General features: G+C 42.4%; 1 protein-coding gene across 1 annotated transcript in view; it reads right to left on the bottom strand.

Annotated features, from left to right (window-relative positions):
* The window catches only part of COL9A1 (collagen type IX alpha 1 chain), a gene marked incomplete at both ends in the record, with an annotated part of 83318 nt that overhangs the window by 34617 nt on the left and 20906 nt on the right, over nt 1–27795 (bottom strand). The window contains 17 exons of the mRNA XM_082855960.1: nt 30–83; nt 204–257; nt 1646–1699; nt 4301–4354; nt 5654–5707; nt 10103–10156; nt 11565–11621; nt 12339–12371; nt 13014–13067; nt 14442–14495; nt 14858–14881; nt 17521–17556; nt 17821–17874; nt 23902–23964; nt 24100–24135; nt 24397–24469; nt 26550–26674. Coding sequence (XP_082712086.1) covers nt 30–83; nt 204–257; nt 1646–1699; nt 4301–4354; nt 5654–5707; nt 10103–10156; nt 11565–11621; nt 12339–12371; nt 13014–13067; nt 14442–14495; nt 14858–14881; nt 17521–17556; nt 17821–17874; nt 23902–23964; nt 24100–24135; nt 24397–24469; nt 26550–26674 — 933 coding nt within the window. The remainder of the gene's footprint in view (nt 1–29; nt 84–203; nt 258–1645; nt 1700–4300; nt 4355–5653; nt 5708–10102; nt 10157–11564; nt 11622–12338; nt 12372–13013; nt 13068–14441; nt 14496–14857; nt 14882–17520; nt 17557–17820; nt 17875–23901; nt 23965–24099; nt 24136–24396; nt 24470–26549; nt 26675–27795) is intronic.

Below are 27795 nucleotides of genomic sequence, written 5' to 3'. Positions count from 1 at the left end.
AATGGGCTTGATGACTACAGCTCACGTACCGTGTCGCCCTTGGACCCAGGGAGACCAGGAATTCCTCGAGAACCTTGAGCCCCCTGCAGGGTAGAAGGGAGAAGACAGACAAGACACAATCAATTACCACGTGTACTTAGGTCACATCAAAGAGACCAGCACAACCTGCACGCTCGCAGTGATGAACGCGAATTCGAACTCACTCTGTCTCCCTTGGGACCTGTTTCTCCTAGAGGTCCTCGCCGCCCTTGATCACCCTGTATGAAAATAAAATTGCGTTTAAGTAAACAAAAGTAACTTTTTGATAGACTTTCGAAATTATAAAACACCGTCTACGTTGCCTTACTATTGCCCTTTCATCCCAATGGCTTTGCTCTATCATGGATGCCTCAAGAAATCTTTTTATAAAAATTATGTTGTCCTCAAAATTGATATTACCATAAAGATAATTGAGACGTACATGTCTATTGATTTCATTGTCAAGGCATAATGCTCTGTGCTCTTTGGATGAATAAGTATAATAAAATTAAGGTCCGCACTGCAGATAACCTTGACATCAGTAACTATATCTACACATCCTCTAGCCTCATTGACTATCGTGGTGGGTTGAGGTTTGGACGAGTTGCCAACCTTTTCTCCATATTACTTACTCCCCCAGTCAATAATAATGATTTCCGTCACAATTACCCAGCTAATGTGGATATACGGAACAGGCGGTAATAGACGAGAAGAGGTGTCTTCCTAAAATATAGCTTTTGTTGAATTGCTTAACTGCTCTGAAACCTCAAATGGCTTCCTGTTCCTCCTGGATCACTTCGGATCGCCCAGGTTGGCACCACACACTCTCCATCATGTGCTTCGACCTTATCTATTCAAGTTCATCTTCTCAAAAGGAGCTCTGCACCCAGGCCGTGCCGGCCCTAAGGCAGCACACACCCCCATCACCCCGACAGGGCTTCTTCCCGCCTGTGCCCCGCCTCCCCCCCAGCATGGCTTTGCAGGCCCTCCTTCCTCTCAGGCCCGCTCGGTGCACTACCTCCACCACACGTTCTGGAGGTTGATCTTAAAATGTTATCCTTCAGTTACACTCTGTCCTTCCCACTGGACCTCGATAGTTGGAAATTCTACTTTACTATACCTTTTCTTCTTTTCAATGTGGTGTGAGAGATATTAATGAACAGCTCTTTGGTTTATTTACTTCCAAAACAGGTGTGAGGCCGTCCACAATAAGGACACGTGTGCACATGGCCGTCAGAAGATCAGATAATGAGATCAGAAATCACAGGAGAGAAAAATGACAGAACTACCCAAGAACTTCAAGTGAGAGAGTTTCTGTGACTCTATGCATCCTAGCAACCAAAGCAAAAGGAAAACGCAGAAAAAGCATAAAAACTTAACAATTTGACTGTACTTATGAGAAAAAACAAAACCCATAACAAGTCAGAAGAACATTTCTCTGTACAAAAAAGAGATGCTTGTCTTAATTTTAAAATTTTAAATAAATATAGAAACTATTGCCCATTTTTCCACCTTATTCACACGTAAAGACACTTGCACACACACACATACATATAGCAAAAAAATCTATCATTGATCATTGTGGAAAATATCTATCAGTGGATCCCATGAAAGGAAAACTACTCACAGGTGCACCGGGGAGACCTTGTGGTCCGGGTTCTCCATCTAAGCCCCGAGCGCCCTGGAAATAAACGAGACAAAGAAATGAACTTGAGATCAGCCATGCATGCTAAAGGGCACACCAGTCTTTCTAAAGAACTTCAATAGCCAGATAAAAAGGAGGTTTTGTGTTTTGTAATATATACTCTATTCATCAGTGAACCCGAGGAGTATTTAATCAGAAACCTCAGATGTTAAAACACTGGTTTACATTCTCTCATCCCACCAAAAGTACCTACACCCAATCTTTGATACCACCCTGAATATTTTAAGTTAACAAACACTGCGTCCATTCCTGATTGCTGATATGAGCTACCTGTTTAGAGAACTTGGCAAGCCTACTGGAAAAGGTTTGGTCATCACACTCCAGGGTTCTCAGGATCCCTACAGGAATTCATTGATGGTGAAGACGAAGGGGCCACCCAAACAGTAGCTGCTGTGGGCTCCACAGCCACCACACCAGTGGGAGGGATTTCTGGGACTCAAGATCCCCACCCAGACCTAGAATCAGGAGTCCAGCCGTGTGATTCAGAGGAACGAACTGTAATAAGGATTTAAGCATCCCCTCTTCCATCCTGGATAGATGGTAGGTTCAGTATGTGTAAAGTAATTGATCTATTTTCTCCACAAGAGATTTACCCTGCTGAGTGATGATGGCTAAAAACTACAGAGTTTTATACATCTAATCATCATGAAACTATCTCTGTCTTTGTTATCTATTGCACATATCACCTCCCTATTTTCATTATAAGAATGAAAATGTGATTTGAAAACAAAAATATGGGGTTTTCAGTGCTCTCTACATATGCTGCATGACAAGACACACTCCCCTGTTTAAAACTTCTTCTCATCTACCAGGGGAACGAGAAGACAGATGGGCACCTGAAGCGAACAAGCCATCTCCTGACAAACACGCTTGCAAGGAGGAGATGATAAAAGAAATGGAAAACAGTCAAAAGGGTACTGGGTAAATGTCAGGCCAAGAAAACCAGGTGGATGGTGTCTGCAGTAAGAAGTAAAAATTAGAAAACCTTTGCTAGAAGGTTCAGACGTGGGTAGAATCAAAGAAAGAAGCAGAGGCACCACAGAGCCTTGAAAACCTCTGATCCCTAAAACTAGAATAGAGCAGAAGGCGTTCTGCTTCCACCAGTGAAGAAGAGGTTTGGGAGACCTGAAAAAGCCCTTGAAGTCGTCACTCACGTTGCCTGGTGGAAGGAGAGCCAGCCTTCGAGTTATAGAAATGGCTTGGACGCTGCCCGTCTCTCTCCCTTTCTCTCTCTCTCTCTCTCTCTTATGGCTGTTCAGCACCAGCTCAGACCCTAACTGCTGTTACTAGGTAACCACTCCGCAGGTCTGAATTCACTGGAAGAGCTTTTTTCTTTTTAATGAAAGCAATTTGACAAAAATCAGAGGACATGAGAAATTTTGAAAACTACCAAGTAGCAAAATACCTCAAATAAAGAGCATATCAAGAACAGTAATTGGTTTCAAAGTGAGGGTCACGTATTTTAGGAAGTGATTTAAACCAGAAAAAGCAAAAGCCTGTGTATCAGCAACTTCAAAATAAATGGGATTTATTTTTTAATAACAGAATAGTACACACAGAATGTTACTTAAGGAAACACGAGTACAGAAATGCAAAATATGTTTTTAAAAATACAGTGTTTTTAGAAAAGAAACCGCATTCTATAGGAAACAGAAGAGGGAGACGGGCACAATGAGAAAACCTAGACAGACAGAGAAAGCGGCTGAAAAAATGAAATTGATGGAATTATTCATGAAGCAATTCCTTCGATCCACAAAAATGTGCATCCGTTTTTTAAAAAGGTTGAATTTCATTTACTGAGCACCTACAATGTGCCCGTTATCCTTGTCTGGTTGCTAATGAAAGACTGTGCTTCTGTGCAGAACAACATGAATTAGCCTCAGAGGTTCTGCAGAGGGTGAGGCAAGGGTCAGGAGGGGTGGTGGGCAAAGAGCCCCATTTTTAATTTTCTGGAGCCTACAAATGGGCTTTCCTAACAAACTTTCTACAAAGTGCTGACCATTTCCTTAACATCTGAGAGAAGCTAGACACGCCCCCTCCACTCATACATACGCACGCGCGCGCGCGCGCACACACACACACACACACACACATACACACACACACACACACACGCACACAGCAAGAAAAATATTTCTGAGCTCATCATGAATGCTCAAGCTTGCGTTGTTATTGCTTCTTCTATTCACTCAGACAAGCCATCCCTGCCCTGCCCTGCCCTCCCCACCAAGGGCAACGCGTCATCCTCAGCTCCACCTCTCCATCCTCCTCTGCTTTTGCCGGGCACTCCAGGTGCTGTGTCAGTGTTATCAGTGTCAACTACTGATAAGAGATTAAGCGTAACAGCCCTGCTTACTCCTATTTACCCCAAATAATTTAAAATATATAATAATAAGTATCCTGTGTATGACTCATTTCTATCATCTACGTTTATAACAGAAAGTAAGAACCCAACCAAACATCTACAAAGCACCAAGTAAGAAATAAAAAGTGACGTTGTTAAAGACAAGAAGATATTTGAAATGGCCCCAAACATTTATGCATTTTGGTAGCGTATCATCACCATCATCATCTTACTTTATCCCCTTTGGCCCCAGCTATGCCAGCGATGCCTCTTAAACCTTGAGCTCCCTGGAAATGTAAAAAAGAGAAGTAAATTCTTTTAGTTGAAGCGCACATTCCTTGATGTCATCACAAATGCTGATCGAGAAGAAGGATGTTATCATAACCAAAGGTAACACTGAGAAAAAGTGACATAATATTGCAGGCAAACTTTCCCGGTTTACAAGAAAAATCCAAAAGGAATTCTTCTGATGTTAAAACCCTTTTTAAAAATTCTGGAGACTTACACAAATCTGGAATCAGAACAATGACTGATGGCAAAAGAGTAAGTATCATTAGCCTCAAAGAATCATGATAAAGCCTTTGACTTTTAACTCACACAGAATACACTGCCACTCTTGCCTCCTTCGTGGTTTGTAACGTGGTTACGGGTCACATGATCGTGATTTTAAACCTTGGACTAATTTTTCCCCACCAGTGTGTGCCATCCAAGGCAACAGGTCCCCACAAAAGCTTCTTCCTATAAGTGTAGCTGGGGTCTCCATCGTTCACTTGCCATCACTCTACGTTACACCATTTCTACGATAAAAGGCATTCTGAATCCCAATTTGGGGCAGGAGGAAGCCATCTCCTCCCTTCTCGGGCACAGGAGCGGGTAATCCTCAAAATGAGGGTGCAGGGTGTCGATCCTAGGACCCCCTTCAACACTGAGTGTTGTCATTCTTGACTGTCTGGACCCACAGCAGCAGATGCCGTAGAGATGCTCCCTGGGGAGAAGCAGCGGGCAGACGCCCCATCAGGAAAGCGGGGTAGCCACTTCCGGGCAACTTGCTAACAGTCCACAATGGCTTAGGATAAAGTAGCTCTAGGCCAGTCATTTCCCCGTGCTCTCACTGGAGAAAAGGGGGCATCTCCAACTGTTTGTTTTACATCCAGGTCAGTCCCGGTTCTCTGTAGATCAGTTAGGAATGGCCTGAAATACACATGGCCAGGGTGATCCAGTCAGGACACACAGTGAGATCTGGCCAAATCAGAATAAAGCCGCTCATTCTTGTGGGGCTTATTTTCCGACTCTGAAGGTAATTCAAAAAAGAATTCCAGAAATATTTGGGTCAATAGCAGAGACATGAGAATGACATGTGTTGTCTCCCGAGCTCGTGCATAAGTGTTCCAAAAAGCATACTTTTTACAAATCTTGCATTCCTTGACAGATGCTGTATATTTAAAACATGAAAAACTGTGAATTTTACAGAAATATTTTGGCATATCCTCTCCCAAACCCCAGAAGTTCAGCAAGCAGTAATGATATCCTCCAAAGATCACCAGGGTCCCGCAACATAGTTAAATATGTTTCTAAAAATACTTCACCGGAGGTCCTTGAGCTCCAACCTGTCCAATTCCGCCCTGGTCTCCTTCTTCACCCTGAAAAAACAGAGAGAAGGGCACCAAATGGACACTGAAATGGGCTCGGTCTAACTTGGCACGTGGTAAGTTCATCTGGCATCTCCTGAATTAGTCTACTATACTTGCTTAAATTATTTTATAGGAGTAGTCCATATTAATTGCAGAACATTCAGAAAATACAGAGACGCATATAGATAAAGTCACCCAAATCCCACCTTTCCACTATAAACACCAGTAACATTTTGGATGCTACCCTTTCAAAGCTTTTCTAAAGAGAGAGAGAGGAGGGGAGGGAAAGAGGAAGAGGGGGAGAGAGAGAGGGAGTGTATGCATTCATGTTCTAAGTATGTGTGTTGTGGGTGTATTATTAAGAAAGTGTGATCACACTATGCAAACTTTTCCTTAAACTATAATATTTTAAATTATGATTTTCATTTTAACTTTTTCTTTATAGTTTTTGTACCATGCACAGTTTTTTTTTTTTAAATTGTACCTAAATCTAAATCTGTCTTTTCTTCCATGGCTTCTACCTTTGATGGTGCTTGGAAAAGCCTTCTCTGACACCCCCAAAATATATAAATATTCATCTATATTTTTCTTCTAGTAATTTTATAGTTCATTTCTTACATAGAAATTTTTAATTATCAGTAATTTATTTTTATGTAAATATAGAGTAGAAATCTATTTTTTTCCTGATAACTGGCACTCTATCCAATATCACTTATTGAATAATAGATTCTCTCCACCCAGGCTGAAAAATTCATCTTTAATATATGTTAAATTGATAAATATCCTTGTTTCTGGACTTCCTTCCTATTCAGCTCTACTGTTCTGCTGTATGATGTTGTCAATACCATAATGTTTTAATTATCGAAATTCTATAATACATTTTAATCTCAGGTTGGGAGAATTCCTTTACCTTTATTTTTCATTTATAGTTACTCTTATTTTCAGATTTTCTTAAATGTTTACGCTTCCACATGAACTTTGGAATTGTTGGGCAGATCTTCATAAAAACACTGCTTGCTTTGCATTAGGACTTCATTAAATTAATAGATTATATAGAGAGAGTTAGAATCTTCACAATACTGAGTCTTTCCATCTCAGAACTCAGTGTATCTTCATATTTAGTCAAAACGTTTTCTTTTTCTTTCCACCAGTAAAGTTCTTTTCTTTTCATTTTGTTGAATACTTCTTAAGTTTGTTCTAAAGTATTTTGACTACCTGGTGGCTATTGCCAATGGAATCTTCTTCCATTATGTTTTTTAACTAATTATTGGTTTAACTTTTTGATACTAATTTTATAATCTCTGATATACTTTAAAATGTTAGGATATTCTAAACAGAAATCCAACTACTGTTTCTTACAGAAAGATTACTTTATGGACTCTGGGAAAAAAGTTATTTTCTCTCTGACAAAGGTTTTGCTTTTCACAATAGATATACTGTTCTACATTTTCTGTGGTAATGAATAACTTAAATTGTGAAATTCATCATGAGAAACATTCTTAGTTTTTGATATTTGTTTATAATGGTAGATTAAAATCCAGTTCTATTGTTTATTACATGTTTCAATTCACCCATTTTCCTACTTCACATGCTATACTTTATACATAGAGGTTTTTGCACACAAACACACACACACACACACACACACACACACACAAAGAAATACAAAAAATTTAGTAGCAGTGTTAATATAGAACATTTGGGCATCTAGTGCAAAGAACTAGGCTATACCTAAATAATTTACACTTGATATTTGAATGAACTCTGAGAGCCTTACATAGTGGATCTTTGTCTCATAATTATATTCAGATTACATTCCATCAGAACATAAGATTGACAGTGGAGGGAGATGGTCCTAATGGGAAAGCCAGTGAATAAGCTAGTTTATGGAGCGGATAATCAACACATGTGTATGATTAAATACTACTTGTATTTCCCCATGTAAGTACAAAAACAACAGTGATTGTAAGTTTTCATTAGCAGGTTTTGGGGTATTTTCCCATAGATTCTTGATAAACCTTGGAGTAATGTATTTGACTGAAATATTTCACCAGCAGATGAATAGCACACAATAACTAATCAATAACCACAAAGCTAAATGACAAATTTAGGAATAGCAACTTATTACCGTTTTACTGAAAGATTTTTGACTATTCATTCTTATCTGTATAAACAATTTTTTAAATCTTCATTAATTAATTTGTAGAGTAAACTCAAGGCAGAACTGTGAATCTGAAAGCAAACTTCAGGCCCCTATAGTCTCATAATTCTTCATCTTTCTGCTTTCAGTTTACAGTTAAAAGCATCTATTAGCCCTTTCAAGTTTCATTGTTCAAGGAGCTATCTTATCTTCATAGGCCGATTTTCAAAGACACCACTGAAAGTGTTAAGTGACATAAACATGTGAAATAAATTAAAGGAGTTTTCAACAACTTTTCATGCAAATTTTGGCCAGTTACCTAACACACCAAACAATCTGCAGGTTCCCCAATGAAGACCAAACCAAATTTGAAAGTCCAGATCACTAACTTGTATAGGTCTCAAAAATGCTAGTTTCGCGGGAGAGTGGAGAGACACTCTGACTGACAGGTCCATTCCCAAATCCCATGGGATGGGGAAGTGGAAGTTCCCCAAAGAAAAGAGGTCACCCCCAAAAAAAGAAAGGGATGCAGGGCATCAAAAATAGCAGAAGTCTACTAAATCTGCTTTATTATACATATTACCTCCTGAATATTTGGTGTGATTTAATATTCCTACACACTTGTTTTTGAGGTTAGATGATAGTCTATTATATGGGTATGTCATACTTAATTTAGCCATATTGGACATTTTTCATTTCTGTGCCCTTAGCGCTTAGAATAAACCCTGGCACATAGTGGGTACTTAATAAATATTTGTTGGTTTTTTTAAATTACGAATTGAAAAATTCAATGGAGGAATGAGCACACAGAGAAATTTCCAAAGTACTTGATTTTTTTTTTCTATTTTCTCCAATTTGACATCAAGAATCCAGCTGTTATATGCCAGATAAATAAAATGCCTTAACTGTTCAGAGCCTAAGTAATAAAAGACTTTTTAAATGAATGTTCATACTGTAATAAGGTACTGGAAATTGGCTTATTTATCCTCATTATCTGAGATTGTTCAACAGCTTTACCTAAGGAGTTCAAGAATATTAATGCCTGGGAATTCCCTGGCGGTCCAGTGGTTAGGACTCCATGCTTTCACTGCCGAGGGCCCAGGTTCGATCCCTGGCCGGGGCAATAAGATCCTACAAGCCCTGCGGCACGGCCAAAAAATAAGGAATATTAATGCCTGCCTGAAGGTATTAATAAATTGCCTCTCAAGCTCTTAACTTCTAAAGAAAAAGACTTCTGCCATCCAATAATGGTGTAGAAGGACATATTCAACAAAGTCTAGAAGACCCACATCGATAAGAACCGTTTGACTTTGTAAAATATTATGGAATTAACCGGAACTAAAATTCTACCATACAAGAAGTCAAATTCTTAGTTACTCTAAAGAGATTTCATCCTAATGGATGAAAAGAAAAGGCAAATAGGTCACCTTGCTTTAAATTTCAGCCTTGGATTTTCCGTAGGACATGCCAGCCCCAATGCAAGTTGTGCTGTGGATTTCAGTTTCTACCCAGAATATAATATAAGTGCCAATTGCTAACTTCCAGATTACTCAAAATCTAAGTTACACTGAAATTAGGTCAGAAACAGATAAATTATTTCAGAACTTAAGATGAGAGGCTATGAGCCAATTACCAACTTCCCTGTTTGCTAGTCTCAGCAACACTTGTCATGAAATTTTACTCCTGTCATAAAAATTTTGCTTAGTGGAGTGGAACAACCAGCTAGAATAACACTTGGCTGTCAAAACCATCAAGGAAAAGAGCTGAGTGTGACTGATTTGAAAAGGAAAGCAAGGGGTACAAGGGGCAGCAACACAGGAAAGAATGAAAGTGTATGGCACTTTGCTCTGTTTTTTGTAACTGAACAATGATAGAATATGATGCTTAATCAGAATATTAATGCATCCACTGAGAACTTGTTAATCATCACTGGAAAAGGAAGGGTAAAATAGCATGCTTTTATTATCCCTTATAATTCTTTTTTTTTTTTTTTTTTGTGGTATGCGGGCCTCTCACTGTTGTGGCCTCTCCCGTTGCGGAGCACAGGCTCCGGACGCGCAGGCTCAGTGGCCATGGCTCACGGGCCCAGCCGCTCCGTGGCACGTGGGATCTTCCCGGACCGGGGCACGAACCCGCGTCCCCTGCATCGGCAGGCGGACTCTCAACCACTGCGCCACCAGGGAAGCCCCCTTATAATTCTTTATAATGAAAGTGATCACGACCTCCTAATCACAATTTTCCCACTAAATATTCATTGTCCTTACCTTGTGACCTTGTCTTCCAGGTTCACCAATCTCTCCTTTAGCCCCTTTATGACCCTAACAAATGCAAAAGTACATAAGTACAGAAATAAATAAATAGACAAGCAAACAAACGTGTTGAGTTTGGCACAGAAAGTGGTCAGAAGGCTCACGAAATGACCTTGCTCCCCCCAAATCTATGTCCATAGGCTGCTAACCGAAAGGTTATGTCAGAGAAATGACAGCCTTAGAAGACCTTAATAACACCATGTGGGCTACATGACCACAGTATATAATAAATATCAGTTTCAGTTAATAGACAAACTCTGTTCAAGAATAGCAAACACCCCATTACCTAGTTCAGCCACTGGGCAATGACTCACTGCCAGCCGGTCCCTAACCCTTCCCTCTCAGCTCTCTCCCACAGTTGGGCGAAGGGCATGGAGTCTTCTCCAGCATCAGTAACTCGCTCTCCAGAGGTGATGGCTGACACACCCAACGGGCTACTCTCTGCTCTCTGGAGGCTCCCCTGAAAACCCTCTGCTTCCTCTGTGCCCATCTCCTTCCTGGAAGCAGAAGAAGGGCTTCCCCAGACACACGACTTTCTGCCTCTTCTTGTACACAGTTTAAGTGCAGGTGACAAGCTATAAGCGGCAGCCCGTGAAGGTTGCAGAACATGTGCAGAAATCCTCATCTTTCACTGTCAAGCCACCTGTTCTAAGCATATGTGCGCTTCGGGTCAGGGACATGGGGCAAGTGTGAAATAAACATTCTGAAATTAAGTCTGTCAGAGCTTCCTTCCTCAGAACCTTTCTTGTACCAAGGGTGCAAGTCTCTGTGAAAAACAAGACACCAAGCCAGGCCCAAGTCCTCTGCAGTTATGGGAACCCACCAAAGCTAACCTCCACGAAAATCACAGTGGGAAACCCAGGGCCTTGGAGCCTTTGAGATCTTTGGCAGAACTTCCCTGGTCTGGACTAGAGAGAGAAAGCCATTTAACCCCAGCTTTTGGTATTTATTCTCTTATTTTTATGGGCAATTTTGAAGTAGTTATGATGGCAGAGTGAGAGAAAAACACTTTTGGAAAGTCTCTTTTCTTCTCTATTTTGCACAGTTTTTCCAATTCTTTTTAACTAAACCAGTTTCACATACATCATGTGTACCGTCCCTGGCCCGCATCTCTCATCACTGGAGCAAACTTCTGAACCTTCATTTGGTGTTGTAGGGTCCCTCCATCCAATACATTTCACTGGTATTTCTTCCCTGAACAGCACTGAATAATCAAGCATCTGTGTCTGTCAGGGTACCAGCGGGAATCTCCAGGACTGTATAAGGACCACAGAATAAGAGACACAGACTTGCCCAGTCCATCAAAGTGGGCACTCCGCACCAGAAAGGTCAGTGCTTCAAGGAAAGGCTCTCCTTTTCCTGTGGATAATACTCTTAAAACAGAAAACAGAATACAGCATGGAAACTATTCTCTTACCCTCATGCCTGGCAGGCCTGGATATCCAGAGCGGCCCGGTGGACAGGAACTGGGACACTGCCCGAGAGACAGAGAGACAGTAAACCAGAGCTTCTACTTTATGACAAAATGGTACATCCTTTAGGAGTCCAGCTACAGAACCCCAATTCAATTATAATCATGAAATAACTCTGACTAACCCCTTTCCTTTTTTATTCTTTTATTTTTAAACTTGGAAATATTCCTAGCTTACAGAAAACCCTTTCCCCACGTATCCGCCACCCAGATTTAATGAATGTTACTATTTTGCCATATTTACTTCAGATTTAACTTGTTAAAGAAATAAAATGATTGCAGACAGGCCACTGTCCCAGGACCTGACCTCTGTCCCCTCCCACCTGCCCCCCACTCCAACAGCTCTGTCCTGAGGGTCACGTCCCCCCAACAAATGGACCAAAATTGCATTTAGTGCAGTTTTCCTACATCGTTTGAATATTAGTCAATAAGGAAAACAAGTCTCAGAGCGGATTGTTTGACTTCTGGTGAAAAAGCATGTCTTAGTCATAAAGTAAAAAGATTATGGAAAAAAAGATATTTCTATAATGAAAAACGGTCTTTCTGAGTGTACACAAGCGACCAGTTCACCAGTCCGGCCGACTGCTCTGCTATCTGAGTAAAGTAAAAGACAGAAATACAACATATTCCAGTGAGGTCATTTTAAAGAGAATTCACCTTTTAAAGAGAATTCCTGGTCCTTGACCTAAACTGTACTTTGTTCAAAGGAAAACGTCTTACCAATGGATCTCCGTCATGAAAGCCAATTGTTCCCTAAAGTAAAGAAAATACTAAAGTTAAGAATATAGTGAAACATTTTAATTCAAACTACTAATAACAGAAAGTTCATTGGACAAAAATACAATCAATGTATTTGTTCAATAACCTATACGGAATAAATAGCATATAATACGCTAACATTCTAAAAACTTGACTTGGCCTCTTCTGTTTGGAGAAAACTAAATTGCAGTAGATTATTTCTTTCAGGGGACTGAAGGGAAATAAAATGAGAGAATGGAAAATATGGAGAACTCTAAATCGTAAATTAAAAATAAGGATAATCTCCTAATTAACTGCATTTTTAAAGGTACTTAACTGTAAATCCTCCGTAAAGATGAGTTCCTTTGAAAACTTTCCCTTTATATGTCCAGGGTTTGAATATTTGAGAAATCATAAGCCTCAAAGCACTTCAAATACAATGAGTAAACCATTCCTCGTGAAAACCATCTTTTAAATTATTGTGATTTCTCTACTATTCTGGCCTAAAAAGACCATGCTCTGAATGAGTGAAAAAATCATAGCCATTCTGGAATTTTAGGACAATGACTTGATTTAAAGGTACTTCCATTTTTGGTTCTTAGGTTTCTTTAATCCCAACCCTCAGACACAGAGAAATTCAATCTTCAAATAACTTACGCTGGGTCCCGGGGGACCAGGGGGGCCCGGTGGTCCTCTTCTCCCAGGGTCACCCTAAGTTATTTGAAAATTGTGACACAGTGGTTATACACATGTCAAAACATAGTGCGTAAAACTGGCGAGGCATGAGAAACTGACATTCCTAGAAACCCTGCAGAGCTCAGCCTGCATGGACCTGCCACCAAAATCGATGGGGGACCCACAACCCAACTACCTCCACAAAACCAGAAGAATAAAGGAGTTCCGGTCTCACCAAAGTAGTAAGACAAGGCAGAGGGAGACTTGGGGGAAAAAGCCAGTCCTTCTCTATAGGATGATCACTTTATCTACTCTGCAAGCAAACTGGAAACACTACGTATTTCTCTAGTTGATTATCAGGGGAACCAGGACAGCCAACAAACTGGAAATACTACGTACTTCTCTAGTTGATTATCAGGGGAACCAGGACAGCCAACAAACTGGAAACGCTACGTATTTCTCTAGTTGATGTTCAGGGGAACCAGAACAGCCAACACTGCTGATGCTGCCCAGCTAACAGCAGCAAGGAAGGCTTGCGTCTGCCTGAAGCTGCAACAGGGAAGGTCGTCACCTCTGCAGGGCCAGCCACCCCTGGGGCTCTTCACCCAGAAGCTATCCCTCGGTCTGTCACTGCTCTTGCCATTGGGACAGAAGGTCAAGATGGCTAAATTCAAATAAGCCATTCAGATGAAAATGGAGTCCAGTTAGACTTATTATCCAGAGTTGACTCCTGGCGCATCTCTTCCTTCCTAATGTTCTATCATAAGAAGTCAAAAGCATCTGACAATCAATCTTACAATCATTTCATATTCATTCATCATTCACTAAATAAATTTGTCAAAGAGTAGCACCTACAGACTCTCCGTGGATTTACCATTACCTATCGTTCAGAGAACGTCCATGATTCAACGTTTTTTGAATAGTTATTGAATATGAACATCAAACACATTACCAGCAATTTCTTCCATGAAGTTCAGCTCTTTACTGACTAAAGTTAAGTTCTGTCAGTTTGATTATGATTTCATGATCTTAACATAAGTGTACATGGTAGTAATTTTAGACTATTCACTTCATTTCCTGCAAAGAGACTAATAAAAGAGACACTGGATCCCAATCCTGGCTTAGAGTCTGTAAAACGAAGGTGACACTTCTCCACTTGATCACTAATTCTAGAAGTTGGGAAGAAAAGTTTAGCTGAAAACTTTGGGGAAAAAATTTAAATCACTCTACAAAAATGAGGGGGCATTATCACCCTGGTCTTCATCAATATTATAAACCGGAATGAAATTCATCCGCCGTTTCTTGGATTTGCAGGGGGAAGCATACAGCTAGGGCGATGAGCCTTCCCTAGTAACATCTTCCGTTAAATCAGCAAATGTCTGTCAATGCGCTGTGTGTGCGTGTACTCACAATTGGTCCAACACGGCCAAGCTCTCCGGGGAGGCCTGCTCCCCCAGGAGGACCCTGCGGTCAACAAATTAAAGGGACACGGTGATTTACGAATGTTTTTACAATCTATGACAAGCGATATCAAGTACGATAAGCTGACTTAGAATTACGTATCTGAGCTAGATTTGGTTTCCAACGAGAAATTTGGACCAAATTTTAATTACTTATATATAAATTAATTAAATTAACAGAAATTCCTTAAATTAATAAAATACTTTTAGCAGAATAGGGGTGCTGTCATAGTAGCCCCGTAAGATCATTCAGGTAGGACACTATAAACGCCACTGGGTACAGTGTTAGCTGGAGAGTAGGGTCGGGATCTGAGAAATGGGCCATTTTTGTAGACTATGTAAAACAAACCAAGAGATAATACTTACAGGAGGTCCAGGAATACCACGGCCCTAAAAGATTAAAATAAAAGTTGTTACGGTACGTGACCCATACTTAGTGTAAATACAGACACAGAAATAACTCAGTTCAAAAATAAACAATAGGGAATTAAGATCCCGCATGCCACAGGGCAACTAAGCCCACGCACCACAATTAGAGAGCCCGCATGCCACTAGAGAAGCCTGAGTGCCGCAACGAAGAGCCCATGTGCCGCAACTAAGACCCAAAGCAGCCAAAATAAATAAATTAATTAATTAATTTAAAAAAATAAATAATCACTAAATAAACATAAGATGTTCATTCTACAGAAAGGACTGGGTAAAGAAAAGCAAACACGGCTCTACTTCTAAAGGAAGAAATTTGCTTCAGCTCCTCAAATATTCTTTTGATGTCTAAGCTAACCAGTAATATTTTTTCCAAACTTTTTTTAAAGAAAACCAAGACACCGTTACTCACAAAGAGGCACAACCAGACTTTTTCATACTCTTTTCCATTGTAGGTTATTACAAGATGATGAATATAGCTCCCTGTGCTATGCAGTAGGTCCTTGTTGATTTTCTATTTTGTATGTAGTAGTTTGTATACACTAATCCCAAACTCCTAATTTATCCCTCCCCCTTTTCCCCCTTTAGTAACCATAAGTTTGTTTTCTATGTCTGTGGGCCTATTTCTGTTTTGTAAATGAGTTCACTTGTATCAGGTTTTAAATTCTGCATATAAGTGATATCACTTGTCATGTTTTATAAGAAACCTACATTAAAAGCAATACAATACTGCTTTAAAGTTTATAATGTGATATTTGGAAGTTCCCCAAACTTCCTCTCCCTAGTTTAGGGGAGAACTTCCTAAAGTTCTCTCCCTTTAACACAGAGAGGCGGGGGAGAAGAAAAGGGTTTAGAAACACACCCTTCGACAGGTAGGGCTATATGCAGACACCAAATCCAGTAGATACTGAAAATGAAACGGTGTCACTCATGAAATAACCTCCAATGGATCCTAATTTAGTATGTTGAATTTTATTTTAGAGCTGGTCACCCCATCTCACACTCCTTTACATTTTCTATCTCTTGAGCAACACCGAACTGCGTGTAATCAAGGGTTGAAACCACGCCTTCCGCAGCCTCGCAGCCTGGATTCCAAGCACAGGGCCTAGTACATAAGAAGCTCTAATTCTACGCTTGTTGAACTTAATAAAACTGAGCATCTGCTACCTAGAGCCCCTGTTCTCTCTATGCTTTCCGGGGTCAGTCTCCCGGCCTTGGGTTTCCTCTCCTCTGTTGGCTTGAATCCCTTGTATTCATAACTGTCTCTGATACCATATTCCTGATAGCTTATACTTCCAGACGTCCTTCTCTAAAATATCCTTATATGAAGCACCCAGTGGAATCAGTGTACATCCTCTGATAATGATATTATTTTTTTAACATCTTTATTGGGGTATAATTGCTTTACAATGGTGTGTTAGTCTCTGCTTTATAACAAAGTGAATCAGTTATACATATACATATGTTCCCATATCTCTTCCCTCTTGCGTCTCCCTCCCTCCCACCCTCCCCATCCCACCCCTCCAGGCGGTCACAAAGCACCAGCTGATCTCCCTGTGCTATGCAGCTGCTTCCCACTGGCTATCCACCTTACGTTTGGTAGTGTATATATGTCCATGCCTCTCTCTCGCTTTGTCACAGCTCACCCTTCCCCCTCCCCATATCCTCAAGTCCGTTCTCTATTATTTCTAATTATTTAGGCAGCCACAACAAGTATGAATTTCACATGAGCAGTATGTTTTAATGATAAGTGGGACTTTTTTTAAGCCATTCTTTGAAAAATTACTTCTATTTGAACATTTTAATATGTGGATCAATTTGGGGAATAAATGTTCTGCTTGGCAAAACCAAAGTAATCAATAAGTTATTTCATTATCAGAGACCTAGAGGTTTGATAAATTTCACTAAATCTAAAAAAAAAAAGGCATCTCTATAAGATGTTGAGCTCTGAGCTGAAAATATGGGAGAAAGGCCAGCAAGATATTCACTTCTGCAGATAGACTTATAATGGAAAAGTTGACAGACACTGAAATAAGGCAAAGAAAACAGTGAGAATAGAAAACAAGGAGGAAAAATACAGATTCATGACAAGAACAAAAGAGGAATGAAGAGCAGAATAGAAAAAAAGATAGCAGCCTGAGAACCCAGTTCTCTTGTAGACTGAAATAACACAAGTCTGCCAGATTGTGCAATGTAGAAAAAGACTTGCCAGGGAACCAGGTGGGTGATAATATCTGACATATCTGACAGCCAATATTTCATTAGAGATAAAACCAGTTGTGAAGAAAGTGGTGTGATGCCCAGGTCTAAACACTGAATACTTAGATTTGCTGTTGTTATGCAAGAAACATTTTCCATCAGTGGGGACAGAGAGGGGGATGTCTATTGGGAAACGCTACCTGCAAACAGATGTATGTATTTTACACCACACATTCAAATTGCTCTAAAATTTCTCTACTCATAGTCAGAATGCTTATCACAGCAGATAAGTCATAAACTCCTTTGTGATGTGTATTATGTAGAAAACTACATTGAAAAATTTCACAGTGGCAGAATTTTACCTAAAGATAGGAGATTATCAACCACGTCACTTTACATTTACTTACTGGAAATCCACGAGGTCCCGGCACGCCAGGTTCTCCCTAAAAATAAAAATAGCTCCATTGTACTTAGCTTTTAGCAGAATGAATATGTAAGTATGCAAACTGGGTAAATATTGAGATCATTACAACACTCCATCTTGGTGTTTCGGATGTAATTTAATTCAACTGAAACACGATTTTAGTTGAACAAGTGTATTTCAGCTACTTCACAACTAATCTGTTAGTTGATATGGAAACACCACAATGAAATTATGCTTCCACACTTAATTAATACGAGCAATTAATACCAGGTGGCTAACTTACTTTCTGTCCTCTCGGTCCAACAGAGCCAGGAGATCCATTAGGTCCCGTTAATCCCTAATAAAGCAAGATGATGTTAGAACTAATACAGCATCCTTAGGCAAACCACTAAGTGGATAATTTTGCTTAATTTGTTAATTATATACAGGATGGTTGCCTATGTATGGTACAAATATTTGTAAAGAAATACCTTTGCATATTCTTTCTGAAAGCTAATGTTTAAGATCTGCCTGTTAGTTACTTTCTGTTGATATAAATTCTATCCTATTCCTAACTTCCTGCTAAATGCATTGTTTCTCACAGGGTTCAATAATTTAGTACTTTTGTCTCTGCTTTGAAAAATGCAAACTAATAGTTACAGTGTTCTAATAGGTAAGTCTGATACAACGACGGATCTTGTCTCTGCCATTTAGCCATATTTATGTACCTCCTTGACTTCGTTTATAAAACAAAAACACCGTATGTCTCTGTAGCTTTTGAATCACATCTTGAGAGTTCAAATGTTCCTTCAATAGTAATTAAAACTAATCCATCTCATTATTGCCTTAGAGCCGTCTAAGGCTCTCTAGTCATCTTAGCAATGATGACTGCTTATGGAATACATTAACTTTTAAATTTGAATCACTTGAGAGCATGTATGTTTCTAGGTTATCTCCCTTAGTAAAACGGCTATTATTAAGTATACATTTTCATGTGTGCCACTCAGTATGTAGAATTTAAGTCAGTTACTGAAAATTCATAGGGAAAATGACAATGTTTGGAAGTGATGCTTTAATAGCTGCTTTAGCTTTACATATGATGGTTATAAATGTGTTTCACAGTAATTGACTTAATAGATATCAAAGCATGATAACACCACGTGTACATCCAAATTTCCACAACAGGTAAAGATGCATTTTTATCTTTGTAATTTTTTCTTTACTTTTAGATGTTGTCATTTATAATGTAATCTTGAAGGGAACACCTTGCTAAAGACAAATATGTGTATGTGTATCTATAGATGTATACATACATATATGTACATATACATATATGCATGCATATACAATATAAATACCTTATAAAACCTATACATTATCAAGATTTTGAAAAAGGCTAAAATGATATTAATTGAGGGATGGATTCCTTGAAAATATGAAAGCCCTACTTAAAAATAATCACCAAAATCCATATTTAATCTGTCATGGTCTGCATAAATATCAATAAGATGCATTCATGTAGCTTATATAGAAAACTATTTCACTGATCACCACTTTTACATTTCTCTACATCAATTATTTTCCCTCATAACTCCAAAGAGCAAATCAAAGGAAGCAGAAAAGAATGAGTTGAAAATGTTAATTACTGGAAATTTACCAAAGAATAAAGTTATCAAACACACACGGAAGAGTTTTTGACAGGCTGAGATTTTCAATCTCCCCAGTATAACTGTAACGCTGTAACTTGGGAACAGGTCCCAGCATCTTAGTTGCTGAGCACCTATGGTAATGGAACGTTGGCTTTTGTATTTCAGCAAACAAACCCTTCCTGCAGGGGCACTCTGGTAACACATATGGCACATGGGTTGTATAAACCTCAGGGCATGTCTGACGAATGGGACGTCTGATGTCCACTCTATGCATGTACCCTCCAAGACCAATCCTGGTCAATTCCCACACACACAGCCAGCTAACCATCTTCACTCAGTGATTGAAATAACTGACAAGGTTGGAGGACAGTAGCTACTGTATATGGTAGAACTTCAGCTCCATAATAAGGAAGCAGAATGGCTGGATACCCTGGAGCCTGCTTCCAGTCACTTCTTATTTATACTGTCTTCCATAGACATGATAAACTATGTCTAAACACTAGGAGGCTCTTTGAATGAATGAAAATATATTCTGGTGTCTGATGATCCAGTGAACTCTTTTATGAAATAGCCATGTAGAAAAGCATAAGCTCCATGAGGACAGGACTGTGTCCATTACAATCCTAGCACATTGTCCCAACATCTAACACACACTCAGTACACGACTACTGAATAAATTACTTTGGGTGTTGGGTGGAGGGATTTCACACCTGTCCTTCCACATCATCTTTACTTTCGGTTCAAATCCCAACTCTGGCACTTAATTGCTGTGCAACCATGGTCAAGTTGCTCAACTGTATGTAGCCTCAGTTTCCTAATCTGTAAAATAGGTATAATGTTAATATCTACCTCATATGGTGATTTTGAACATTCATTGGGATATTACACACAGCGTGTTTACAACAGTGCCTGGCAGAGCAGACACTGAGTTAATGTTAGCTGTTCTTATCATCATCATCATTGTGTGGTCAGACTACACTAGATGCTAACGAAGAGTTCACAGGAAGTGATGTTTCCTGCCCTCTGGGAGCTTAAAACCTCATTCAGAAGGGGTTCTGCAAATAAGCAAAAAGTTCTAGGTATTAACCACGGGCACTGTGCTTCACAGCCCCGCTCACATTTTTTTTTGCTGCCTGACTAGTTCCACTTACACTGACCTTCCAGAGTAGTTTCTTTATTACTCACTATCCTAATCATATAACATCTATCAGGGATGATAGCTGTATACATTCAGAGGATGTTCTAACCTCTTTCCTGTAAAAAGTAGCATGGCTTAACTATAATTCCTGTACTTCATTCTAATTCCTCTTCTCTGTATCTGAGATGGATGCTATACGAACGAAAAAAAAATACTACTTTACAGAGCTCACTAAGCATGCCACAGCAAAAGTGCCTATAAGAATATAAGTTATGAATGATAACAGCACAGCTGTCCTTTGGGAGCAGAGCTTACAACCAAGCTCTGACCTCTTTAATTTTACACATCTATAAGGGAAAAGAATCAACTTACTAAAGTCTTAGCAGGAAAGGAGGGATTTTATATGGATGTACATAAGTCTCCTACAATTTACATTTACAGATGCACGCATACAACTCCAACTTGCAATCATTCTTATTTGTCAGAGAAATGACTAGAGGAAAATACTGCCAGCAGCAGAAAGAACTGCTTTCATATGAATGCTTATGAAGATTAAGTTCTATACAGGCCGATATTAAAGCCAACTGTGTTCTGAAACTTCCTGCCGCTGTCTGGCAGAGCACACCAGCCATCAGCAGTAATTTCCTTCCCACATTCCAACCACTCAGTTCAAGAGACCCAACACATAATCCCACAAGATTAGCTGCCATGACTCGTTTACCTTTTCTGTCACGAATCCACTTGATTCAGGATAATTACCTTGAAGCCACGTTCCTTTCAGATTCTTCCAAACACCATCGATTAACCATTTGTTAACATTACCAAAAAATACCGCTTTGCCATGAACAAAGGTTGGAGGGTTCAGGTCCCACCACTACACTTAGGTTCACCTACCAAGAAAGATAACTTACGCTTTCCCACTTACTTAGCTCTCAAGCCCAGGGATAAACAGCAAACTCTGATCCAGTTTCTGGTATTTCATTAGTCTCAAGGTCTATTCTCAATTTAGGGTAAAAGGGCTGTTTAAAATGTCAAGTGTGTCAAAAAGTGGAATAAAAAAAACTTTTCGGGTCAGGATTTTGTAAGCTGCATGTGGTTCCATTTCAAACTTTGGTGAACATGAAATTTATACCAATATTTACAAGTAATTATAAACTATCAATTAAAATATTTTTACTATCCATTGAATTTTTAATATCATATTTCTTGGTTGGTAATTCAGATAACAAAAATTCACTATCATTCTTTTTCTCCCTATTTTCTCCAAATATTCATCTATTTAAGAACCTCATTCCTATCTGCATGAGGCAAAGCTATCTGGAAAGAAAGTGACTCGAAAAATCAAGAAATCTGGTTTCTTTCACCACCTTAGCCACTGAATAACTCTGGGCCCCTGGGGGAACTACTTGTCCTCATAATTATTCAGTGTCCTTGTCTGTGAAGAATAAAATTAGCCAAACCTACTTTCCAGCTTATTGTAAAGTTAAAGGAAATAATGTTTGTGACTGCATTTGAAAAAAAAGTTCTACTCAAATGCAAATTAGTATGGTTCATTTTTTGCTCAGTTCTAAAAATGCCCAAAATACTGGCACACACACGACTTTCTTACTTTATCTCTCCTTCCTTTCTCTTTCTCTTTTTCTCTTGCTTTCCTTTGCAATCCCAGAAGATTGATTCAATGTCCTCATCAGTGTCTCCCTGAGGACCTTCCAGGGTCAAAGTTCTATGATATAAGAAACCTTACTATTTTACACTTTTTAACTTTGGAAATCTGACTTGGAAATCTGCACTGTGGTACTGCAACTATAGACAAAGGAGAAAAAAAAAACTATTTGTAGGTGTTATTTACATTGTACTTCTGAAGATTTTGAAGACCTTTCATTTGTTTATCCCAAGCTTCTGTTTAAGTGTGGAAATTACTTTATAAAGCAAAACCAGGCATTGTCTTTATTCTTCTTTACAGGTGAAGAATTTGTTGCACCTGCTACAAAAGCACCATAATTCTAGTCCTCTGTCTGAAATTATGGCAACTCAGTAGTGAGACAAGACTTCAGGCCATTGGTTTATGCTTCAACCGCCACAACAATCAATAATAATGATAGTCATTTAACCATCAATTTTCTTTTCACATAAAACAAGGTTCACGTTTCAAAGGAATGCAGAAATAAATCCAACCGGTATTGGGCTACTGGTTTACTTAGTGGCCTTGTATTTATCAGACGTTTTTGTTATCATGTGTCATAGTAATTCACGGAGTTTCAAAGAGAAGCTTGATAGCCAACAAGTTATATCATTTCAGTTTGTATTATACGAATATTGGTCCCTGGGAACCTCAGGCACTGCCACTTTGCATACCTAGAAAGTTCAAACTAGGGCCTTTGAAGCATAAAACAAAGTCGATATCTCCTAAGGCAATGAATAGCATAGACAAATATTTTCATTATGCTAATCTCGATAAAGAAAGCACATCTTAATAACCACTAACATCTAGCTGTGTGGTTTTTCTTTTTCTCAAAATGAAGACTCTGTCTTAAACTCCAGTCAAAACTTCTCGGAATCTATAATCATAGGTTTTCGGGTGCTTTTTTTTTTTGATTTAGAAAAGTCCTTAGTTCGGGGAAACCACATGAAATGGTAACTTGAAGGATAACTTGAGGGACCCAGCCTTGTCTGTTCCCTGAGAGCAGGTGCTGGGTCTTACGTCACTTCGTATCCAGCGGCAAAGTCAAGGAGTGGCCTGCAGTGAGACCTCAATAAATATCAGTCCAGTGTACGGACAGAGAAGCCGAGGGGCCTGAAGTCCTTTTACTCTGAAGAAATGTTACTTAGTGTTAGGTTTATCACACAGCTCAGCATCTGAGCGTCCCTCCTATGCGGGGGAGGCAGGTGTGCTGGGGGGTAGGCTGGGGAGAGGCTGCTGCTTCCCGGTCTTCAGGCAACCCTAGTCAGCTTATTTCTGTCAGTGACGTCAGCCAAGAAAACACCCGTGGAAAGAGAGAAGACTAGTTTTGAATTTCCTCTTCCACGTGTACTGACCAGTTCCCTGCCCCAGCCCTGCTTCCACCCACCCCCACTCACTTCAGACCCTCCCCTCAAGAGTATCTTTCTCTTCTCTTTTCCTTGGGATTTAGGAGAACCCCAAGAACCTTCCCCTGCAGGTTCCTTTTCTAAATGCATTTAGGGGGCGCCGGAAGACAAGGGCAGAGACGGCTTGCTGGGAAGCCCCTGCAGAGGCCAGTCGGATCCCTCCTCCCCGGCACCGGCTGAGCAGGGGAGTGGACGGTTAGAGGCAGGAACCGGTACCCACCTATGTTTTCCGAGAGCAGGAAATGCCAGCGCTGCGTGCTCTCCCCAGGGAGCTGCGCGGAGCCTCCACCCTCGAAGACCCATGCGCAGAAACGGCCACGTCCGTGCCAAGCCCGCGCGCAAGGCCAAGTTCAGGGCCACAGCCCTGCTGCAGCTGGGACCGCGGTCACCCCCATCCCTGCAGCCTGCGCCTCTCTACACGCGCACACACACACACACACACACACACACACACACACGCACACACACACGCCTTGGGCCCGGCTGCGCGCCCCCAGTTCCCACTACTCACGTCTGCGCCCGGCGTGCCAGGTTTGCCCGGAGCTCCCGGCTTTCCCGGCTCTCCCGGGGGGCCCTGGGCAGGGAGGTCGCGAGGCAGGGAGAGAAAAAAGGAGAGAAAAGGGGGCAGAGTTGAGACTCTGCTAACGCACGTGGCTGCAGACCACGTCGGAAGGAAGGAAGTGGAGGGCCAAGGCGCTGATCCACTTACCGGGGGGCCCGGGGGACCCTTCGGACCTCGGTCACCCTGGAGGACAGGAGGAAAGGGAGAGCAGTCCGTGAGAGGGGGGCGCTGGGGACCCCTCCGGGAGAATCCCTCACAAATCGGGGACGGGGACGGGCTAAACGGTGCTGGTCCATGACCAACTGGGGTCACAGGACACGTGACCTCCTCCCTCCGAAATTCCCAGGCTTCCAGGCTCACCCACGCCCCATCCCGCCTTTGGGTGGGGGGCTCCGTGCGCTCTCAAAGAACCCACCCGAGCCGCTGGGGGAAGGTGACACTTACGTCGATGCCGTCGATGCCCGGGACTCCAGGGGGGCCCGGCGGCCCCGGAGGACCCTGCTCACCCGGGGGTCCCCTCTGACAAGAGAGCGCACATGGATTAGTGGAGTACGTGGGGCAACGACGCGAAACTGGACACCAGGGCCCAAGGCCCCCCGCGTGGCCCGGTAAAGACATTGCCCTGCAGAGGCCGGGGTTTGAACCCAACATAACACGGGGGGATCGAACTTCCAAGGGAACTTCTTCCCCTCCTCAAGGTTCTCAGTGAGGCTGACAGTGAGGTTAGAGCACAGTCCAGGCCCCCAGGGTGGAGTCCTCACGTCTACAGAGCATTCAACCGAAGGGGGCTTGTGAGGAAGAGGGGGCCTCTTCCTCAAGGGATTCGATCTTGAAGCTGGTGGTCACTGAATACCTCGATTTAATCGGTTATTGCGGGTCAGTGTTTTGGCCAAAGTGGAACAGGTAGGAGCGGAGGCGCTCCAGCCCAGATCAACTACCCTGTCATTCTGTAGACCTTCCTGTGCTCAGGAGAAAGCTGGGGGAATCCTCTCAGGGAAAGACAAGGGAGGATGGGGGCGGGTGGGGAAAGCGGCGGAACCCAGCGAGCGCCTGGCCCTCTTTCAGATCCGCCTGCAGCGATTCTCTTGCAGGAGGTCTGGGCACCTCGCTTCAAAAACACCCCAAATTTCAGGCTGACCCTAGGGTGTGACCCCTTTTATCGGCTGCAAACAGCTCAGCTTTGATGGTGTTAGAGGGAAGCCTGGCCTCTGAAATAGTTTGCACACGTTGGTTAGGGAATGTGAGATTTTTTTTCTCTGTCTCTCTTCTAAATTTAAAAAAAGAAAGAAAGAAAAAAGCTTCATTCTGATGAAAGGAAACTTGGTTTTTCTAAACTCCGGGGACCAGACAGGTTACAATGGGGTCTTTGTAAGTGAAACCTCAAACGGCGCTGGCTCCCCTGCCCCCGCGGGGTCCTGTCCTGGGCGGAGGGAGGAGACGCCGAGCCTTCGGGAAGCTGCCGAAATTTCGAGGCGAGTCCGGGCCGCGGGTCCACCCTGACCAGCGGGCACAGTGGGCGGGATGCAAAGTTTGCTGGAACACCGCCTACTCACGCTGGGCTGCCCTGGACCGCGCCAGGAGGGGGGAGGGGACGGGGGAGGAGAGGGGGAGGGAAAGGGGGAGGGGAGGAGGAGGGAAAGGGGGAGGGGAGGGAAGGAGGGAGAGGAAGGGGGGAGGGGCAGTCAGGCTGAAAATTAAACCCCGGCCTCCAGCCTCCGCCGGCCTCCACCGCCTGAGCCTGCAGTATGGGGGCCCGGTGGGCGAGGGGGCGCCCTTTCCGGGACCGTAGGGGTCACCTAGGGCCCCCGCCTCCCACCGTGCTCGCCGCAGGATGCGCGGGGCCCGGCAGCCCACGGGATGCTCGGCACCTTCCCTGAGGCTCCCCCGACGGCTGCGCTCCCTGGCTTACCAGGTCGGTGGTCTCGCTGGGCTGGAGAAGAAAAGATGGGGAGACAGTGGGAAGGCGTCCCCCTAAACCCGCGCGCAACTTACTTGAGCCGTGCACAGGCAGAGCCCCGACAGCAGCAGTCCCAGCCCGAGGGCCCCGCGGTCCCGCGCCGACCAGGCCATCCCCGCCGCGCGCCGCTAATCCCCGGGCCCGCCCTCCACGCGCGCACAGTGGCGCTTGTCCCCACAAAGAGCGCCCCCAGACAGAGAGGCCTAAATTCCTCCTGTTTGTGAGTGGCCCCGCAGAGGGTCCTGGGGATTGGAGGAGAGCTTGCGGGGCCGGGAGGACGGATAGAATGACAACAGTCCCTTTTAACCCCTTCCCCGCGGCCGCTCAGGCCGGTTCTGCACGCGCCCCTCCCGCCCCCGGGCAGCATCCTGCTGTCCTAGGAGCCAAGGCGACGGCCTGCGTGCCACTGAGGGCTGCGACCGGCAGTGTTCTTGCGGAGATGTTTGCGAGGGGAGGAGGGAGGGTCGTAAGCCACCCAAGGTAGAAACAGACACCCCTGCCCCAAGGTGGTTTCTACCCGCCCAGCTGTGGGTGGGACCGGTGCTTCCTTACTGTCTATCTGGTCTGTGCTGCAAAGCCTGGATTCTTTAGAGAAAGAGAGTGGGGGCGGGGGGGATTTTGAGGAGGTGGCGAGAGCTACGCTGGGTGGAAGTGTTCTTTGCAGGTGGTCCAGGGACTCGCTGTTACCCTCGTTGGCAGCTCCTGGCAAGTTTCTCTCCTGGGTCGCAGTGGGTCACAATGAATCAGCATCCACTGGAGTTCAAACTGGGGAAAGACAGCAGCCAGTCAGTTCAGGTCTTTTTGGAGCACAGAAGCAGGTCGTTTAAAAAGGAGATGAGTTTGTAAGTGTGGTGCAATGGTTAAGTGTCTGGTCACCAACTTGAACTGGTTGATCTCAGCAGACCAGGACTTTTGTTCCTGAATACCATTTTTTTCCCAATGGAAACGGGCTGCAAACCCTTCCCACTTTTCTCCTATCATTGGATGTAGATGACTTTAGCTCTGCACTGCTCCAGCACAGCCCCGGGCAGGAAACCCATCACTGGCACTGACTTTCTATTTCTGTCCTCACCACAACGTTCAAGAGGTAGATCCTGTTAAAATGAGTCTCAGAGAGAACAGGAAACTGTCCTAGGCACAAGCCAATAAGTGTCAGAGTCTGGATGGGATCCCAGAGGACATATGCACTGACACTTCACACGGGAAAAGACTAGAAACAGGCGGCACCAGGAATAAAGTAGAGAAAGGAAAATTGGGTCCTGGGAGAATATGCGCGCTAGACATTTGCCACGGAGTGTCACAGCTTAAAATGGAAATAGGAAGGTCTGGAAGTGGAGGGAATGAGAGAAATTTAGGACTCAGGAAAAAACAAGGTAATAAAAAATATTTCAGTTTAACTAATTCATTGGTTGAAGAGATATAAAATTCCTAGACAATTGAAAGTCAGGTGTGTCTTGACAACTTCTTACCTTTTAGCAGGTGTTAAGGGAGAAAGAAGAACAGGAGAGAAACAGAACAAAGGAAGAGTGGCCAGGTCTGAATCTGAAAGCCTCAGGTGAGAAGGTAAAAAAAAAAAAAAGATGTACCCCACAGGAAGCCTGCCACCACGTGCCACTCTGGCCCCTCTTCAATGAGGAAGTTCCTTGTCAGGCATTTCTATTTGGATCCATGTTTCTTGGTCAGTTGATTCTCCTGACATTCTGCACATGTCCAGTTCCCAAATCTAAACATAATGTCATCTAAATATAAAGTAGCTTAATGTAAGGTAATCTCTTTTCTTTCATCCAATGGTGATTTGCACTCCATCCCTCCTGCCAAAATGACTCCATCTACTGGATCTAGAATCAAGTTAGACACATTTTTCCCATTGTTACAGAAGCAACCAG

This window comes from Leucopleurus acutus (assembly GCF_964270905.1).
Source record: "Leucopleurus acutus genome assembly, chromosome: 15".
Lineage (NCBI taxonomy): Eukaryota > Metazoa > Chordata > Mammalia > Artiodactyla > Delphinidae > Leucopleurus > Leucopleurus acutus.
This window is presented reverse-complemented; position numbering and strand designations above follow the sequence as displayed.